At 28.9% G+C, this 15,362-nt stretch overlaps 1 protein-coding gene across 1 annotated transcript in view; it reads right to left on the bottom strand.

The window, feature by feature from the left end:
* Window positions 1-6,047: 6,047 nt before the first annotated feature.
* The window catches only part of LOC108754977 (osmotic avoidance abnormal protein 3-like), a 12,352-nt gene continuing 3,037 nt past the window's right edge, over window positions 6,048-15,362 (bottom strand). The window contains exons 2-9 of the mRNA XM_018497670.1: window positions 14,546-14,617; window positions 11,718-12,007; window positions 10,058-10,534; window positions 9,624-9,945; window positions 8,651-9,048; window positions 7,332-7,843; window positions 6,784-7,114; window positions 6,048-6,131 (exon numbers count right to left, since the gene is read on the bottom strand). Of these exons, the coding sequence (XP_018353172.1) occupies window positions 6,786-7,114; window positions 7,332-7,843; window positions 8,651-9,048; window positions 9,624-9,945; window positions 10,058-10,534; window positions 11,718-12,007; window positions 14,546-14,617 (2,400 nt within the window). The 3' untranslated portion in view covers window positions 6,048-6,131; window positions 6,784-6,785. The remainder of the gene's footprint in view (window positions 6,132-6,783; window positions 7,115-7,331; window positions 7,844-8,650; window positions 9,049-9,623; window positions 9,946-10,057; window positions 10,535-11,717; window positions 12,008-14,545; window positions 14,618-15,362) is intronic.

The raw sequence follows: 15,362 nt of genomic DNA, 5'->3' as shown, positions 1-15,362 counted from the left end.
TGATTCATTGTGTTTTACATTGTGTCATCTGTGCCTCTTGTTAGAAAACTCCCTTTGTCTACAAATCTAATGTATGATGAGTATCGAACTATATGTGACATGGATGATAATAATATACATATATGTATCTTAATATTATATAATGTAAGAATAATATTTAAAATTCTGTAATTAATATTAAATACTAAAGTAATGTTCAGTAATATTGTAAAAATAGTAATTTAAATATTTGTTTCTATTTCTTTTGTAAAGTTCTGATAACTGTATTAAAAAATCATATTACAATATTATTAATTCTTTCATTATTAATGATTGTAGTCACCCAATGTTGGACGCTTGCTAACTATACTAACAATAAGAGTGACTATAGTCATCCTATGCGCAGAATTCATTGCTGTACTAAAAGTAATTAAAATCATTTGTTACTTAATGTTTATATGAAGACATTTTTTTATATGGAGCTTTGCAATGTTAGTCTACGAGTGTATTCTTATTTGTAATATCATATTAAATGTTATTATTAAATTTAAAAAATTTTAAGTATGTATTTGTTCATACTTTGTGCAAAATGCGCAATTTGCACTCCGATACATAATGATAGTGAATCCGCGATGAATTCTTCCGTATAGAGATAGCGTAGTAATGATTAATGCAACCGTTGCGAAAGAATTAATAATGCTACAGCTACATTATTGAAAAAAAGAATAATATATATGTATAAAGAAAAAACATAGAAAAATTAATTTTTATTTTTCTTATTTTTCCTATATATAACTTTCAAAAAATGTAAATTCATATAAATTTATACAATTATATTACACAAAATAAGTTTTACAGTTAAATATTATAATTTAAAGTATATAGGTATTAAGAAGAAAGAAATATTTTACGCAAAAAAGAAAGTACGAATAAGTACTTCTATATTAATATATTCAAATCATTTTCAATTGAACTTTAAATGTTAGTTATTATAGTTTTACTATAAATAATGCGCATACAAATGCAACGTATGCTTCGTATGTCGAAGAATATTGAACGCGAATATCTTGCTATAAAAGAATGAATTGTTCTCATTGCGTATTTAAGCCGCAGACTTAATTAAGTAACCGTGATCAAAACGTTTTATCGTGATCGTACGGGGATAATCCGCAATCGCTTTTCCGACAAGATAGCAGTTATCTTGTCAGACTAGAGCTTTAATCATGGGCGATTACCGCTGTTGCTGTCATCCCCCGATGTAGTTTAATCACTCAGTTGTGATTAAACGACCGAGTTATGCAGAGTGTAAAGATACTGTTTCAGTGAATTGCTTCTGAGATTTGTGAACTTTCGAAATTGGATATTTAAGAGTTTCTTTATTAATAAACTAGTCATCTTAAGTAAGATTTATATTTTTGAAGCATTATAAATCAGAGAATTATATATTTTTTTTAAATTTAGATGTGTCTATTTGTTATTTGGTTAAAAAATGGAAACCATGATGTTTATAATATATACATATAAATACATAGTATTTCTGATAACAGTAGAAGAGTAATTTGTTATACGTTTAATAATTTGAAAATTTATGGTTTTTATGACAATTAGAATACTTTAGAATTTTTTTATTAATTAAAACAAATTTATTGCTGGACACAACAAGATTTATTAAATCAAGTTAAATAATTTATTGAATTAAATTAACAACAAATATTATACATCAATGTATCTTATCTTTTTATCAGTTAAATTTACATTTAAAAAATTTAACATTACACTTTTAAAAGATTGTACTACGTGGAAAACTTTACATATAAATTAATCCAATTTGATATAATTGAGATTATGCAAAACTTTCGAAATCTTTAGAAATATATATTTTTTATATTATGTAATTTTAATTTTTTAAAAATATGATATTGTGACTTAGGATAATGGTGAAATAAATATTTTGTTAAAAGATTTGGTTTATCAATTATAATTATGATTTTATTTGATGTTGTATCGACGACGCCAAAATTGCTCCAAGAGTTTGCGAGAGAAGACGAATGTACAGCAACCCTCCAAGATGGCTGCCGCCAGCTCGAGAGTCGGCGTATCGACGTTTGGCGTTTGTGAGGTTTCCTAGATGTAAGCTCATCGGGAATTGCAGGTCTTCTTACCCCTGCCGCTGCTGCCACCTCTCGTCCTCACCCTCTCTACTGCTGCCTTGTCACCCTGCGATCGCTTTCAAAACAAAGAAACACACGTAATTAAATTTTTGCCTGATTGTGAGTGAGCGTAAATTAATATGTCAATGGTTACCACAATCACTTTTGCAGGTACATAGTTAACTGCATAACTCGATATCGAAGATGTGAAAGATCCTTGGCACACTTGAAAAAGGTAAAGAGAAAGTTTTTAATTGTTTCACTGAAAGAAAAGATTGGTTACTGCAACAATTTAGATAGTAAAATATGGCATTTAAAATATAGCATTTTTATATAGCTGCAGTAACCAGTTTTTGGTTGTAGCAGCAAATTTTTAGTTGCATTAACCTATCGAAATCATGTACTGACATTGTGGATACAACCAAAAACTGGTTGCTGCAGCCATATAAAAATGCTGTGCTATATTTTACTATTTAAATTGTTGCAGTAACCAATCTTTTTTTTCAGTGTTCTTTTATCTTGATTTTTTAAATAGTGGCCACATTGAAAAAAAACCAGAATTAATTTTTAGCCCCGAATTAACACGAGTAGAGTAATTTATGCTCATAAAATACCTACTTAATTAAGAGGGATAAATAATACGTAATGTTACTTGTAATGCTGTTACTGTTACCGTTATCATTACTTTTTTATAACAACGATTTGGTAATGACGTTATAATTTTTTTAACGATTAAAAATAAAAATAAGAGGAACAATTGCCAATACCTTGATCTTAACAAATGTTATCGAGGTCATGACTTTGAACGACATTAAAGTGATTTTAGCTATTGATCGAACACTTGGATAATACTAATGCTGGTACTAATGATAGTACCTGAAATTTGTTAATTTATATCTCAAAAAATATTTAATCAAAAGACGTTTTATTATAGTGTTTTGTAAAAATCTCGATGTTAGCAAAGAATATTGAATAAAAGTAGAAGTTTCTATTAAAAATTTTAATGTTGACCTTGAAAACATTTCCATACATTTTCTTACATTTAAAATCAAATGAATGATATTATCATTTGATGCACTTGTTGGAACCTACAATTTTTGTAAACATTTTTCTCAAAAATTATTTATAAGGTATTTGACCATATTTAGACTTAAATTGGGCACACTGTATGCATAAAAATTATTTTTAGATTTAGTTTTTAAACTAATTGACAGATTTGCATTTTTAAATATGAAAATTTGATGTTGCATCCATGGACTAACACTAATGTACTTATTATTTCTTTTTCTACTAATCCGGTTATCTTTTTTCTTTACTGATGATGGTTTGAAAGAAGCCATTATTAAATAGTTTGTGTAATAAATTATTTAATATTGGTTTTGAATGTACTAATGTATAAATCTTTTCTCTTCATCTCATACCTTAAAGTAAAAAACATTTATTGTAAAATTTAGATAAAGTCGAATTAACAAACACGCGTGCGATTATATAGCTCAGCATTAGCGTATTAAGTTTACTATTCTGAAATCTTAGGTTGATGTCGTTTTCGAAAATTATAAAACTTATGTCAATAAAATTGTATTGATACATGGTTTGCACATAGTTCTGACCGTTTGTATGAGACTCTTGATAAGACTCATACAAACTATTCCAGTCTCTGGAAATCTTAAAGCTGTCTGTATTATTACCGACTAAGCCATACTTATGCATAACTTTGTACAACAATTACTTTTTTCCTCTTTTACAAATTTGAAAATCCTTTTCCAGAATTAAAATGTGTCACGCATTAATACGTGTCTGTGAGGTTAATAAACTTCTAGAGTTTATGCCGAAAACGTAAAAAAATTTCAAAAATTGAGATTTTCTGTACCATTTCTTAATTTAATATGACGCTTTAAAGCAGTCACATCGTGACATTTGCTTCGTATAATAGCTGTGCAATCTGTACTTACGAAATAGTAGTTTACAAACTAATAGTTTGCACGAAGAAACGTGAAGTTCTTAGAATTAGACTTAGACGTCTAATTAAAATGTTATTGTTATAAAAAAATTTATATATATGTGCAGCATGCGTGAGTGAGATATTGATATGTAGTAATATATAGTGATGTGTCAATGACATGTAAATCGTCTGTGTGTAAGTTCCACTTACACTATGACTATAATAGAAACTTTAGAATATATCCCCTTAATTATTTTTAAAAAATTGTTTAATACGAGTGCTGGCACAAACGTGAAGTATTACATTATCGTATCAAATTTAACAAGCCATTTTAAAAAGTAGACTTCAATCTTCAAATTCGCACTGATTTGAATAGCAAAAAGAGATTTTTGCAAGCTGTGATACTTTACTCTTATGATAAGGTACCATGCACTTGGATTAAAAAACTGTTTAAAAATACTTAAAAGTATGAACGATATTATGTGTAAATATTATGAAAATATTTAAGAAAGTATTATAATCCCAGTAAAAAATTAATTAATCCAGTTTTATTACTAAAATAAATATTATATTTCAGAATGCACACAATAAAATTATGATAAGAAAAATGTTTCCTCCTGAATTCGGGAATTAATTTCATGATGCTTCAGAAGCGGTCACTCATTCTAAATCTATATCACATCCACGGCTGCTCTCACTGCAATAGTACGGAAGCTACTAACTTCGATAATCCAGAACCACTAAAAGTTAATGAATATATAGCTGTGATGTATTTGTGTTGTCGAAAAGATGGGTATAGTTAAGTACGTATAATTAAAATACATTTCTTTCGTAAATAAATCTAAAATAATTCTATTTCAGCGAAAATAACTTCCAACAGTTGCAAAACAGCCTTTGCTTTATTAATGTACAATATCGGATGCTAGTTTGCATTTTATGAAAAGTGACAGATGGCGTTTCCAGCGGACACATATTTAGAAATATTAAAAAAATATTTACTATATATAGAAAAAATTTTTATATACAATTATATATAAAATATATATTATTATGTACATATATTATATGATTGTATCTAATCATGTATAAAATCGTATATGATTTTATATATGAACATATATGCAATATTAAACAAAGAATTTTTAGGACCGTAAATGTAAATCTACAACAAGTAGGGAATAAATACCCATAATCACATGTAATTTCATATATGATATACAGGATGTTCTGCAATACCAAATTACCTTTTAAAAGTGTTCCTGAGATCATTTTGAGTCGAAAATCTTAATACGAAAATGTCGAGGTTATAATACTTTTTGAATTAATAGCGAGTAATTAAATTATTAACAATTTCGCTAATCACTGCAGAGCTGATATTTTGCGCGCTCAGACATGATACGACAAGTGGTAAAGGTGTTGCTTCATGAGGACCCTCTCTTAGCAGCTTCAAAATCATATCATATATATACAAAATATACAATGATATTTTTACTAAGAAATTGTTCTTGCTTTTATACAGAATTTATTTGTACATTACATATGCATAATTAATATTCAAGTATATCACAAAATATTAATTCATTAGTGAGATACTATAACATATATGCTGCTTCATAAGGGCTCTCTTTCAGCAGCTTCAAGATCATATTATACAAAATATACAATAATATTTTTACTAATAAATTATTCTTGTTTCTATACAGAATATTGATTTGTACAATATATATACATAATTAATATTGTATATCAATCACAAAATATCAATTTATTAGCGAGATACTACGATATATATGATTAAAAATAAATTTATAATCATGTTTATTCGTAGTATATTAAGGAGAGAATTGTTTGCCAAAGATCGTTTCGAAGATTATTTTCAAGAATTTTTTCAAAGAAACCATACCGTTGACATGAAATCTGTAAGATCTATTTATCTTAAGAACTATGAATTATATCTTTTTATCAAATTTGGCTGATTCATTTTATAATTATTTAAAAAAAGATAATCGCTTTTTCAAAATCATGTTAGCTGTCGACACGATTCAGGATCTTTCACTGCTCTAAAACAAAAAAATAAAATTCTTTATTATTTTATATATTTTTGACACAACGTCTTGTTTTCTAACAAAAAGGGAAATTCTTTGTAGAACTAGATAATATGGACAATCTAAACGTATTTAAGTATTAATTGTAATTTTTTGTTGAGTATATTTTTGATATTTTTGTTATTCCATAAATTCTAATTCACTTACGAAACATCATAGAGATAGATGATCAATTTTGAATTTATACATATTTTAGAAATCAATTTTGGCAAGTAGTTCTTTGTATTAATATTTACATATATGTTAATTACAGTATGTTAATAAATTCATAAAAGTAATTAATGGATTACTTTATTTTTCATTTTTATAATATTTTTTAATAAAAAATAGGAAAATACTTAGGTTATATTAAATACATATAGTATCTTCTCTGATCTAAATGCTACTTATTTTTATTTTCATCCATGTAAATATTTGAAAATGTCTCATCTCTTTAATTAATGTTCAGAAATGTTTTCTATTTTAAATTTAATTTTCAGTTCTGAGTTTTGAATTCAGCAAAAAAAAATGAAAAAAGAAATTTTAGGTAAGAAATTTTAGGCTTACGAATTTATTTCTCTACTGAAAGTTTATTAAAATCTCGAATAAAAGTATAGAAGACACTTACTCTTACAATTCCATCTCTTTGAGGCGAACGGATGATTTGAATGGTGTACCATCGTGTGGATACGAAGGTAAGGCTTCCAGTATTCTTGGAGGAGGTTTCTTCTTAGTATTGACAAAAGAGTTATACGTAGAATGGTTAGGTTGCTCATCGTAGACCCAGCCACCGCGTATTACCGATCTGCGCTGGTTTGGGCTGTAATTATTTTCATTAAACATTGGTGTTCTCACGCTACTCTGCAAATTTAATGCGTTCAATTGTAGATAGCCGCTGCCACTTGCGATTGGTCCCGAATCTTCCGATCCTCCTGATTTGCTCAGTCGATTTCCTGGTTCTGTAACATTCAAATTATTTAATCACAAAGTTTTTCTATATAACTTTAACAAAGTAACAATTTTCCAAAATATAAGTAGATATATTTGTTAAGTGTAAACGACAGAGGATAAGACTCTTTTTGCAAAACAGTAATAATATATTAAATAGTAATATACAAGTAATATACATACATATACATACTTATACACATGCGCGCATATATGATATAATCTTACCAAAAGATTTTGCTTCTCTTGCGTGTGCCAAAAGAGTATCCACTCTGCTTCTCCGAAAATAAGTATTCACGACATTCCAACTCTTTTTTTTCTTTATATCTTGTCTACTACATTCTTCGTTATTATTATCTTGACCATTCTCATTTTCGTCACTGCTACTATTACTATTATTGTTATTATGATCCGCCTTGGAGGAAATACTGGTGCAATAAAGAATATCCGTTCGCGGAGTAGGGGCGGCCGGAGGTAGAGGTATATGGGGAGACACATCCGGCAAGCGCCATCTTCCTAACTCATCGCACCAGGTTGCCGCCGCTCTCATTACCGCAATATCTCGAAATGGGCAGCCAGGACGAAGATAGGGCATCATGAGGTCACACAATTGAGACGTTAATAATTCTCTCCGAAGAAGTTCGCGACGTTCGGCGTCCCAGGATGCCTGGAGATCCACTGCCTCAGCTTCTAATTGTTTTACTCGCTTTGCCATCTTTTTTAATGCATCTTCTGTCGATCTGTTATTTTAAATATTAATAAATTATACATATATTATTAAAATCAATATGCATAAATTAGTAACCAAATTTAGTTCATTTTTTGCTATGATTTTTATTAAATAATAAAAAAGCAGAGGAAGACCAAACGTGTAAACAATATAAAGATAAATAATAATTTATTAGAAATTCTCCCTACTCACTGCAGTCAGTGCCAGTAAGATTTCTGCCTTAGAAACTTAAATTGTTGCCGTTTATATTTAACCCTTCAAATTGGGATGTTTCAAGCCTATGTTCGCGACAAAAAAAGAAAAAAAGAGATTTTCTATAAAGATTTTACTAGTAAACTTTGCCGCAAACCTATTCATTTCATTCTATGTATATATATCGATGATTGCACGAAGAAAGCTGGCCCCTCTCAGATTTCTTTCTGGTAGAACGAAATAGATCGACAAAGATCGCGAAACTCTGATTCGAATCTAGTGATTGTCGATCGATGAACAATTTTCTCAATCATTCGCGTTTGATAAAAAATAATTATTTTGTAAAAATTCTTTTCAAAAATATGGCATATCCTAGATTAGCCTCCAGTGCTAATTCGGCCCTGACTGCAGCCACCTTGGATTATAACACACACATCATTGGATTATAAAATATTGTAGTTATATCAAAGCAAAATAAAACACACAAAAAAATAATGAACTTGTTTAAAAATTGCTTTTAAATAAAATAGAGCAAAGTGAATACAATTTTTTAAAATTAACTTATATGATTTTATTTTTCGGATTTATATTAATTATTAAATAAACAATTATTACATGAACTAACCTTAGTTGACCGTATACTTGGAAGACACTACCATTGGCATCATTGGCTTCTAAAGCTCCTGCAAGGGCTTCCAGCTTCTTCCTTCTTTTCTCCCTTCTTTTTTTCAGTTCCGCATTATCGATCTCTTCTCCACCGATTGTCAATTTCTCCAACCTTTTTAAAACGTCTTGTAAAGCTGCCTCTCTTTTTTTTCTTCTCCTTTCTATTCGTTCTTTGTCTAACTCATTCATCTCCTGATATCCTTGACTGAATTTTTCGCTATTTTTATCACTATTTTGATCACTATTATTCGGCATATTTAATCCAAACTCGTAACGAAATTTCAGGGCTTCTAGCTCCTCTTTTAGTTTCTGGGCTGACAAATTTGAACTCTCGCACTCTTTTCTTAGTCTCTCCACCTTTAGATATATTTACATTTTTAAAAATTATATTTTATATAATTTTTATCAAATATATCAATATAAAATATCAAACGTATTTTAAATACATTGCAATTGTTTATTATATTATTAATTTCTACATATTAAATAAGTAGAAGATTGTATACAGAGTATTTAAAGAATGAATAAGTTAAAAATATATAAAATATAACTTTCTAATTGATAGAAAAATAATTTTAACAATAATAATAACAATAATTGTACAAAATAAGAGATATTTAGAGAATAATTAATAACAACTCATACATAGAGTATCTAAATTCGAAAAAATGTTTCAAACAAAAATTATGTAAGTTAGAAGAAAATAAATACTATTAAATTTAATTTTTGAAAAAATTGATTTTTTTAAGGTTGCATAAAGATTATTATTATTTTTTAAATTACGAGCCTATACCTTTTTGTTCCTTTTTAGATCATACAACTTTTGTTTAAAACATTTTTTTGCACTTTTCGAGAGATTTTGATGTAAAAGTTGAAATAGGATACGTAAAATTAAAATATATATAAAGTTACAAGTATAATTATTACATTACCTCATCGGCATACTGTTTCTCTCTCGAGTTTTCTGTCTCTTCGTCTATATCCTTTTGGAAGCCCAGTCCAACGTTTACTACGTCATTGGAGTCAAGCAACTTTTTTAAACGTTGAAGTTCTAATTGATACTGTCTAAGAAGAGCGTCTTTGGGATCTTCATTGACAATGGGCTTATTTTTAATACAACGAGCTCGAGCGGCATAACGCAGAGTGCTGAGGGTCTCTTCAGCATCGATGTCGCTTGGACTTACGCAAGCAATCATCAAAGTCCTGGCATTTCCACCCAGGCTATCTCGTAGCAATCTCGTCAACTTACTATCTCTGAGAAAAAAATTTTTTGCTTTTACCCATATCTTCAATTTATAATATATAATTATCTTTTACCTGCTTTTAGAAGAAATTATATAAACATATAAAAAAATTTTATTTGTACCTATAAGGTACGTGTCTTCCATTTCCAGCAGCTAACGCACTAATGACATTCCCCAACGCTGATAAACTCAAATTAATACTGGCAGCTTCTTTCAGACGATCCCCCGTAGCTCCAGTTCTAGTTTGCCTTTCAGATCCAGCTAGATCGACTAAATGTAATCGACCTCTCCTGACAGCATTGCCATTATCATCATCGTTATTGATGGCAATCGCTTCAAGTGATAAAGTTAAAACAGCATGACTTCTCGAACTAGCAGCGTTCATCTTGGTTGCGGCTGCGACTCTTCTGTGATCACCCTGTCGAACTAATACGGCGCATTCGGTCGCGTCTTTGACAGTGACCTCGCGCAATCCACCCGCGACGTAAATACCTTTCGTGGGGTCCTCTTTTAGTGTCAGAGTTTCGCCAATGTCGTCTTGTAACAAATCTCGTAATCGCTCGTTATAGATCTCGAGGTAGCTCAATAACGCTAAATATCTGAACGTAGAAAGTGTAATAAGTATCTTTGAGAAAAAATATGCGGAGTGTTTCACAGTTTATCTTTCCCAATCGAATAATATCTCAAAATCCGTAAGTTTGGGAAGAAAACTTTTAAGCCAAAAATTGTATAATATCTAAAAAATCATAGCTATTCCTCTAAAGAACGAAATGATTGTGATTGGCCAGTTTCATAACATTGATTATAACTTCGGCGTAAATCGAGCCGTATAAATGTATAATAGTCTATGTTATTGCCATTTTATATACATGTTTAGAATTTAGATTATCGGTACGTTTACTGTTATTTCTTTTCCTTTGATATAACTTTTATATGAAAAGCTTTCTTCAAAAACTTATCTATAGATTCTGAGATATTTGACTAGAGTTAAAGTAAGACACTTTGTATAATCTGTAATGTAATACTTTTATATTTTCCTTTGAAATTAAACAACTTTGAAATAACAATACAAGACTCAATTAGAGTAGCAACATTAATAAAATGAAGGGCTATGAATCAAAGCTACATATTAGTGCTAAGTTATTAAACCGATATATCTTAAATCTCACATAATAACAAAAGTTTCGATCTTTATTTGTTTACTTTCAATATTTAACAATTCCATATATCAATAATGTTTAAATCGATAAAATAGTGTAAAATACAGCAGTTAAAAATAAAATAAAAAATGTGACAATGCATAAAATTAAAACAATGCATAAAAACGCTTTTACTAACAATAAATGCAATTCGCACGTTTTGTTAAAGGTGTAATTGAAGGCTTCGAACGACAAGCTGTCTTAGGTAGACGGTCATTAATATCGTAAATAAATATGCAGGACTAAAGTCATTCTGTTATTAATATGTAAAACTGTGAATTGACAATGAGATTTTTTTAAGTATAAATTATCAAACTAAGACAATAATTCACATATCCTTATATCGTAATGCAACGAAAAGAAGCTCATACAATTTAAAACTTAACTGTTTCGCAATTGAAAGTTATGATACATGTAGCTTATTTGCTGTTAAATGTTAAACTGTTAAATCAATAAACTTCATTAAACTTTTGCTGTTTTTATTGCTAATTCTTTCCGTATTTATATGAATATTTGTCTTCATTAAAATGGAATATTTTGTATTGTGTATCTTAAACTAATTTAAAAGTTGAAGAATATATACCTTGTTTCTGAACTGGCAGTGGAAGTCGCTTCAAATAGATGTTCCAATGCACGTTCGATGAATCCTCGCATTGTGAACGACTTTCCGCAGCCAGTTTGACCATAAGCAAACACAGTGCCATTGTAACCTTCTAAGACAGCCTCGACAATGACAGAACCTACATTTTCGTAGACCGACTCTGTTGTAGCAGATGGACTGAACGCGGCGTCAAATTGATAGACTTTTCCATTTCCACTAGTAGCATTTTCCAACGTGCAGGATTTCGTCAGTGGATCGATTGTCACTATATTCTGTAATAAACGTACCAGTATGAAGTGCATAAGAATCGATGTAATCGATGTTTGTTAATATCGATCACTGTATAAAATAAAGGAAAGAAGAGCTAAAATTCTATAGATATAGAAATTCTATAGATATAAGAATTTTTGATAATGTAGTTTTAATAGAAATTTTAATAAAATTTTAATAAAAGATAATATAATTTAATAACATTATAATTTAATGAAAGAGTTTTAACATGATTTTATTAAAGACTCCATAGACAGTGTTCTTCAAATCTCGTGCATTGATTATTATCCAAAACTTGCATTAATTGAAAGCTCTCGTCAAGTGGATTAACCCATTTGCATTATAGTAGTGTATATATTATATTAGTGTATATACGCGCAATTTTCCTGCTAGTTATCACCAAACATATATAGATGTGTGCGTGTGCGTGCGTGTGTGTGTGTGTGTGTGTGTGTGTGTGTGTGTGTGTGTATGCGCATTCACATTAAGTGAATAATACACGAATAGACGGCCTAGCATTTGACGTATATCACGTGATAAAAATCTAAATAATAAGCGCGTATCTGGCCACCCAATCCAATTATATTAACAAAAATCGAACGACATTAAACACTAAATATAGAGCATGATATTTCGATCGTTAATAAAAATATTAGATGCACAATAATAGTTTTCTTTCGTCTGGATAAACGTCGTTTCATTGATATACATATATAGTGAAAGTGTAGAAGTTGTAAGTATAATACTGTAAGTGAATTACGTATTATGGATTACGTATGTCATTGCATACATTATTCAACGAGAACACTATATGCACGAGAACAGTTATTTTCCATTTTCTGTTTCTTTGCACAAAATAATTCCATAAAAATCTAAATTCCTTTTTATTTAGAAAATATTTAGTCACAAATCAAATAATAAAATAAATAAATAAAAAATTAATAATTTTATTTTATGCCAAAAAATTTTTGAAATTGTCGGTTTCATAAAAAGTACCATTTTATTATTTGAGGTATATTTCGTATTAATTTTACAAATTAAAATTCTTTTTCTACAATTAAAATACATATGCTAATATATTTGACTTTCGATTATTTTGTAACAAAAATAGGAAAAAATAAAGAAATTATAGATTTTCTTATCGATTTTTATTACCAATATAGCGATTAAAATTGCTAATTTACCAAAACATTTATTTTGTGGAAGTGTTATATAATACATGCATATGCGCAAAGTAAAAACAGAGTCAAATGAATAAATGAGTAATCATAAATTTTTATTAGAATTAAGTTTAGAAGCCTAATTTAAAAAATTACTTCTTTTCACAAATTGTGTCATAGTGACATAATATAGTACGTATCTGTATACAATAATGTGTCGATGATTCATAAACCGTATTGTTTGTATAGTTAATCGTATGTGCATATGTCGCATTTAATCGATAAAATATGACGTCGGCTACTATGTCAATATCCCCTTATAAAGCATAATATATTATAAAAGCAACGAAAGTAATTCACATAAAATCGTGATTTTTTTCGCAAAATCTAGAAAATGTTTATACTTACGTAGCCTAATTAGTAATTCATAGGAAATTACAATAAAAATTTATTTTTATTTTTTTTATTTTTTGCGTACTTAATTTTCAATAAATAATTAGTCAAAGATGAAATTTAAATTACATGACTTCTCATAACTCTGAAGCACAGAAAATATATTGTTAAAAATGTTTAATTCAGTAATTTAATTCAGTATTGTTATATGACATTCTTTAAATTTGAAATATATATATATAATAGTTGGAAATAATTTTAAAAAATTCTGTAGTCAAGAAATTAAGAAATTATGAAAACTGTAATTTTTAAAATACTGTACGTTTACGAAATTCGAATATCATAGTATAAAAAGACATTAAAATTCTTTATGTGTAAATTATACGGTTTTCTAAATTCGAAATGTGCATGGCAAAGTGCTGCTGATCGCGTGAGTCGCAACGTTACTAAAAGCAGGAAAGTGTGACGATATGCATGTGCGTGTGCACGTATATATGTACATACTAGGAAAGAGGCTATGTCGTCGTTTATAGGAAAGATGTTAGAGTAACTTGACCGGACTATCGATTTGGCACATATTCCATTCGATAAACAGTCTATAAATGTAGTACCGTTTGTATTACACGCAATTGCCACATGATGTTATAACGAACAAAATGCAATTTTTGATCTATTTTCTATGAATTCAATTTAACGTAAGTTAATTTTCTTAATTTGACTATTTGAAATAATTATCAATGCCATATTTTCTGCTGGATAATATCCGGTTTATCAGGCAAAAATAGTCCAATTGGATTATCCGGCCGCAAGAGTATACCTATGTTTATTCAATATCCGACTATCTGATAAAATTACTGTTACAATCCAGTACATTTCTAATATAGGTAAGTAATAACAACATATCTTTATTGATTACAAATTAGCGCTGATTTTTAAATATCAAAGTATCGTTTTTAAAAAGATATTTTTTTGTAAATTATTACATACCTGACATCCTTGCTGCAATTCTTTGTTGGACATGGGCCGACATCTTACCGCCACTTTTACGGATTCGGACATCTAGAAAAGAAAATTGTTTTTAATCCATTTAATATCTATTAAATTGACTGTGACGAAGTTTTAATTAATTTATTTTTAATGTATAAAGTAAAAGTAATTAATGCAAAAAATAATTACTTTGTTATAAAATCTTTGATGAGAGGATTAGCCTCTAATGATCTTGATGTATGTTATCGAAGTCATAATCCTGAATAATATTTAAAGATTTTAGCTATTGATCGTTGTTTATTAAAATGTTGTGAGCAAAAAAATTATACCAGTTTGTGTTACTGAGGAAGTAATTTGTTAATACACTACATGTATATGTTCCACATTATACTACCCCTTTGAAAAATTTTAACTTAATAATGATCCAATGGACGTGGTGTGCTGTTTGGGCAACAGTTCCGGCATAAATTCCATGTATTTTAGTGGGGATGAAAATTTTCATAATTTTAATATTGAGGGTAAAGTCCCAGGCAGTAGCACCATTTTCTCCCCATCGTGGGATATTGGAATCAGAAAAATAATTTTATATTAATATACGCGATTAGATCATTTGTGTGTGTGTGTTTTCAATTTTTTTTCTTGAAGTATTAGAAATACACATAACTAAATAATGATCTATATTCTTTTCCTAAAAAAAACTTTGATTTCTAGAGAATTAATTTTATGCGTTGCCAGTTCGCATTCCTGCATTTCTTCTAACAAGAATGTTTTGGAAATTCATGTTAGGATACGAAAGACTCATCGTGCGTAGAGTATA

Source organism: Trachymyrmex septentrionalis, unplaced genomic scaffold, assembly GCF_001594115.1.
Source record: "Trachymyrmex septentrionalis isolate Tsep2-gDNA-1 unplaced genomic scaffold, Tsep1.0 scaffold83, whole genome shotgun sequence".
In the NCBI taxonomy this organism is placed as follows: Eukaryota; Metazoa; Arthropoda; class Insecta; order Hymenoptera; family Formicidae; genus Trachymyrmex; species Trachymyrmex septentrionalis.
The sequence above is the reverse complement of the archived record's forward strand: the minus strand, read 5'-3'. Positions and strand labels throughout refer to the sequence as shown.